This window comes from Notolepis coatsorum (assembly GCF_963971535.1).
Source record: "Notolepis coatsorum genome assembly, chromosome: 15".
NCBI lineage: Eukaryota > Metazoa > Chordata > Actinopteri > Aulopiformes > Paralepididae > Notolepis > Notolepis coatsorum.
In genome coordinates, this window is record NC_140179.1 from 101745689 (window position 1) to 101751688 (window position 6000).

General features: G+C 49.8%; 1 protein-coding gene across 1 annotated transcript in view; it reads right to left on the minus strand.

Annotated features, from left to right (window-relative positions):
• The window catches only part of cntn1b (contactin 1b), a gene marked incomplete at both ends in the record, with an annotated part of 73698 nt that extends 68497 nt beyond the window's left edge, over window positions 1–5201 (minus strand). Inside the window, 3 exons of the mRNA XM_084331117.1 lie at window positions 4001–4127; window positions 5010–5045; window positions 5144–5201. Of these exons, the coding sequence (XP_084187243.1) occupies window positions 4001–4127; window positions 5010–5045; window positions 5144–5201 (221 nt within the window). The remainder of the gene's footprint in view (window positions 1–4000; window positions 4128–5009; window positions 5046–5143) is intronic.
• Window positions 5202–6000: the final 799 nt, after the last annotated feature.

Consider the following 6000-nt stretch of genomic DNA (forward strand, 5'->3'; position numbering starts at 1 on the left):
TTTCGCTGCTGCTTAGCGGCGTAGAGAGGGTTCTAGTTTGATGCCCCACGATAACATTAGCTCCTCCTCAAGTGAAGTCGTAGCTTTGTTTTCCTGGGACCGTGATTCCGAATCTACGGTTCAATTCCCCGGGTCTCTGGACAAACGGATACCCACTGTCGCCGTGCTGGCCCCGCTTTTCAGGATGAAAAACACCCGGTGCGAGGGAGGTGAGCTTCGTTATGAGAATATCTCCATGCTCAAGTCGGCTACAGCCCGCGTACAACGAGGGGCTTGCTGCCGGCACCGCTGTGTCTGGTAAACACCGTTCTGAAGAGGGACGTGTGTTGCCTTTTTTTCCATTTTTTCTTCGGATAAGAAGAGGAAAAGACAGCGGCTGTCTGAAGTGTTGGCCTGTATTGCTTTTCTCACGTTGTACAGTTTTCAGTAGTAGCCGCTTAGCTTGCTTCTGCGTTAGCTAGTGGCTAGCGATAGCCGGTATGAGCTAACTATTAGCCAGTTAGCTGTTTAGCTACGACTTTAGCTGCCGGCTGCGCTCGGCTGGGAACGTTAGCTTGATGCTATCAGTTAGCCTAGGCCAAAGCTTATGCCTTTCTCTCTACCTAGGAACAGCGTTGTTTTTTACGTGAGTAAAATGAACTGGGTTTTTGTGGAGGTCTCTCTGGGGGAACTTCTGTCTTCCCCTCTTATGTGAGGAGCAGAATTGATGGGGTTGCCCTCAGTCGCGTCATATCAGTGTCTGTGTCTTATTGACCGGCTTCCTGCTGCTCGTCCCAGGCAGCATGGAGGGAACGTCGTCTGGTGTTTCTTATTAGAATTCACCATTGATGTGTTTCGGGTTCTTGACGTGCATATAGCGCTGGCCCTGGGTGCTTCCAATGTGGAACCACGTTATGGGCCGGCGCGCCTTGGTTGCCCAATTCATAGAAACGGCGTATTTTTATGCGGGCGACTAGGAAGGAGATTTTTTATCTCTACCGAGACTCGATGACTCACGTGCATCTCCGGGGGGAGATGAAGGAGTAGATCATTACATTGGCGGGGGGTCTCACGCCCATGAGGTGGGCCGCCAGGAGCAGCGCATTCACGTTTTGTCCATCTTGGTGGCGCCCTCTGTGATGTTTTAGATCGACACGCGTACCTACCCCCCTCTTAGGACTGGGGATGGCGGCGTGACTAGGACGCGGGACTGGTTCTGGTCACGCCGGACCAGGTCAGTTAACCCGTTGTCCGCCGGGGCGCAGATCAGCTGTTCTGGTACCCCGAAGGACTTTGTGCTTTTCTGGGGGGGAAATGCCGGGTTGGTCCGGGCTTCGCGGGGATTGATGTTGTGGATATGTGTGTCATGTGTATGCCACTACGACTTGCCCATAAGAGTGACGTGCTTGGTCCATACTGTATTGTACCTTGCGCTGTGTTAGGGGGCCTGGTCCTTCTCCATTTGTTTCACCCCTCCCTCCCCCTGCTGGGCGGGGATCGGAGGGGGCTGTCGAGGTGGTAGCTGTCAACCCCTCTAGGCATCCCTGTGTAGGTCCCGGTCCGCCAGGCCCAGGTCCGGACTCGTTCCCGTCGACCTGTTGGCCTGGGTTAACCCTTTGAAAACTGAAACACTTTGTTTCTAGGTTTTTCTTGGTGGGTTAAGGGAACAACCGCCTCCTGTTAAACTAAACATAGGGAGGTGGTTGGTTCTCCGGTGTGTTGGTAGCAGAGTCGACTCTCGGGTTGAGGCCGGGCTTGACCCCGTGTGCCCGAGAGTGTGCCCCCACATTTTTCATGAAGTCTGCCAATTGTGTCGGCCTCTCCTTTGAAACTCGACCCCGCTGGAGCACAGGATACCGAACGCCCCTTCCGCCGGGTACTGTTCTTACAGTAGACCCCTTAGGCGCCTGTCTAGTCCGCAGTGCTCCAGGCACAGGTCGAGTTCTGGCCTGTTGCCTGCATTGAGGGATCAACCCCTTTGGGGGTTGTCTTCCCGGCGCGCCGTCTGGCCCCACAGTATTGTGGGGGGGTAGCCTCTTGGCCATGCCAACCTGGACACGCCCGATCTCGTCAGATCTCGGAAACTAAGCAGGTTCGGCCCTAGTTCTTGGATGGGGGACCCCCTGGGAATACCAGGTGCAGTAAGCTAGAGTGCTTCAGAGCGGCGTGCCAAAAGGGGGAAGGGCCTGCTCTTGGTTTGGGCTCCCTGTCCGATACGCTGGCGATGTGGGGGGTGGTGTCATCAGTGACCGTCTGGTGGGGTCCCGATGCTACGGCATCGTTGACCTCACCGGGTTCCCTTTTTCGGGGGGTCCTGGCCCTCAGGCTGTTCCTGGGGCTGGGTCCTCCTCCGCGCTCCGCTGCTACGGCCTTGCCACAGGGTTGGGTTCTTGACCTTTGACCCTGTGATATTGTGGGCTGTAACAGGGTTTTTTCTTCCTGTTCGTTCCCTAGTGGCATGTGGGATGCGCGCCTGAGTGGTCGCGGGTCCTTCTGTGTGAAGGTAAGTCCCACGATCTGCTCACCCTGTGCGTTGAGTTGCTAAACCCTCTTCGCACAGTCTGATCCGATTCCCTCCCGTCCCCTTCTAGGGGGTTCCGGCGGCTCGGGTCCTCCCCGGTTCTGATGGTTGTGGGGGGCCTCAGCGGGTACATTTGTCGAGCTTCCCCTCTGCTCAGCTCCTGTGTTCCACTACGAGCAGAGCGTAAGCTATACGATAATATAACATACGGTTATCCTATAACCATAGTTATATGAGTATAGCAAGCGCTCTGCTCGGACTCACTGAGGACCCCGTGGTCTTCGCCTTCGGTGGTGAAAGACTTGGGAAGGAGCTGTTAGTGTGGCCACGACCCCGCTTATGTAGAGGAGTAGATGTGGGTGTGGCCAGGCGGATGGGTGTGTACATGTGGAGAAAAATTATTCAGCGTTAGATTGGATAAAGGGATAGTTCCGCTAGAGTGCAGAGCGCTCGCTATACTCATATAACTATGGTTATAGGATAACCGTATGTTCCTCCCGACAGCGTGTCAAAATGTCCTTGAGCAAGACACTCAACCCCTAACTGCTTCCGAGGAGTAGGTTGGTACCTTGCATGGTTCCTCCAAGTTGTAAAGAGCTTTGGATAAAAACACTATCTAAATGCAGTCCATTTACCACTGTGTGTGTTGTGTGTGTGTGTTTAATAGGGCTGACCCCTATTAGTCGATTAGTTGACTAATCGGTCGAAAGGAGCCGTAGTCGACTGGCCAACCTCTTAGTCGAATATATTAAAAAAAAATTAAATAAAAAAATTATATTTTTTTTTATCATTCTTTCCAAAAGAAAAGAGCCCTAGAAGCATGGCTAACGCTAATGGCACGCATACCAGAGGCTAACTGCCTACGAAAACAGGCACAGAGGCACTGAAAGAGGATTTCACCCGGTGCAGTGCTGGTATAACTCGGTATAACGGCGTTATACCTCGGTCACTGAGGCTGAAGTACGCGCAATCGCTTTTTACATGGCATTATCCAACCGGACTCCCGGAGAAGCATGCAGCTGCAGAGCCGCAGAGCCAGCGGCGCTCTCTGGGCCGCGTGCTGACGGCCGCGCTGTGAGGCAATAGTATCCAGCTGCAGGACGAGAGCAGCCAAAAAAAACTGTGCATGCACGCGCACGCGCGCACGCGCGCACGCGCGTGGAACGTTTGACCTACTGTCAATTTGCCACTGCACCACTGCTAATGAACACACTAGACTAGACAAATATCAAGATGTATCCATCACCAGTGGACCAATTGCATGCTTTTGCAGAGGACAAGAAGTCTTCAGTCGACTCCTTCAGACATTAAGCACCCCCACAGCCCAAATGGAATGATAAAATTTTTTAAAACATTTAAAAAAGAAATTTATAAAAAAAGAAATTATTATTATTATTATTTGTTTGTCGACCAATAGTCGACTAACGGCAAATTTTGGCCAATCATAGTCAACCATCCAAATCCTTAGTCGGGGACAGCCCTAGTGTTTAACAGTGTTACCTGTATGAGGCAGGTGGGTTGGCCCGTGCTCTACAGTTCATGGAGATCCTTCCATCAGGCGAGTCCTCTGTGTAGACCACGTCCAGGGGCTCCTCCTCGAAGATCGGCCCGTAGCCAGTAGCGTCGTCTGGCACAAAACACACACATTAACACTAGCACAGCCATGGAGAAAATGTCACTGATTCCCGCCGGGAACGGGTCAGATGACCCCACAGCTTATGAGAAATATGAGAAAAATAAACAGTGTAAACTATATAATTACCTCTGAATATAAAAATATGAGGTTTACCACAATGAAATGTAGGTTTGAGTGACATAAACATATATATATATTTTTTTTTATATTAAAAAAAATAAATATTATAATAATTTCTTTATTTTTTTTTGGATGGAAGAGCCACACATTGACGGGCAAAGAGCCACATGCAGCTCGCGAGCCACGGGTTGGCCACCCCTGCGCTAGACGCTCACAAAGTGCTGTGACTTTCGTCTGTTCCAACGGCACATGATGTGGAATAACGTTCTAATTACATTTTCCTGAAGTCATTTTGAAATTTCAGAAACCGTGCCAGATAAAACGGGTACTTTTAGGAAAAGTCATTGAGTGACAGAGCTGGAGCTCGACCGAGTGACGAGGATACATTTATTGAAAATGCCTAGGGGTCATGTGACCCCTTGTCGGCTGTGCTAGTGTTAAAGGCCCACCAGGAACCACATACATGTGCTGCTCCTCCTGCTATTGTTTATTGTTGTTGATTTAAAACCCAAATGATCTCAGTTAGTTTTGTACTCTCTGGCAACAATGGGACCAGTCGATTTTTACAAGTCGAATGAATTAAAGGTACAATCTGTGATCCAAATGTGAAACAAAAACGGCTTCAAACGCGGCTCAGCCATAATCATAATCAAGAACTGGAACTATCCGTTTTCATAAAGTACATTATATATAGTCAGATGCTATGCATCTGTGTTATACTGTAACTCCTTGAAGTCAAGAAATACTGCTCACCTCCATAAATCCTCGGCTCACCAAACAGGACGGCCGCTGTAAAGCAAGAACACAACTATTATATCAGTGCCGGAACATCTGACGGATATCGGGTTCCAAAATCACAGGTAAAAAAAAAGCCCTGTGTCACTAACCTGTGGGAGAAACTGAGAGGACCAGTAGCAGCCGGCCTAATAGAGAAGCGGCAGGCATGGCTGTCAGCACTGCAGACTGACTCACGGACACCGAGACGAGGGTCAGAGGGGGCCGCAGCAGCCCTGCACAGGTCAGAGGTCAGAGGGAGCCGCAGCAGCCCTGCAGAGGTCAGAGGTCAGAGGGAGCCGCAGCAGCCCTGCACAGGTCAGAGGTCAGAGGGAGCCGCAGCAGCCCTGCACAGGTCAGAGGTCAGAGGGAGCCGCAGCAGCAGCCCTACACACAGGACATGAGGTAAAGAGGGAGAGAGAGTCTGATAATACACACAAAACCATTGTTGTTATTGTATAGGGAAGAACGGGGATGGTTGTTTTACTCTAGTGTTAATTGCTCATCATCAAAACATCTTTCAATAGTCATTCCTACATTAAATTGAAGCTTAAGATGTTGGCTTGAAATGTGTATCCCTCTCATTTTCCAACATATTGTAACAAAGAGGAAAAATTACCTATCAAAGACACTCTGACACATTGTCACACACTATGGCGTTGGTTGTCACCATGTGTTTTAATGGGAAAATCTTAAAAAGAAGGCAAGAAGGAAGAACTAAATTTGAAATTAGAATAGACCTGTCTCAAACCCTGCCCCTTATCTTGATCCTCCAATCACAGCTGTCGCTTACCTCTGACTTCCTCGTACAAACTTTGTTTGTACGAGGAAGTCAGAGGTAAGCGACAGCTGTGATTGGAGGATCAAGAAAAGAGGGCAGGGTTTTGAGACAGGTCCATTGCATTGACAAGTTGACAAATACATAACTTAATGCATTTTTTTTTTTTTATCTTTTTCCCCTCCTTTTTCC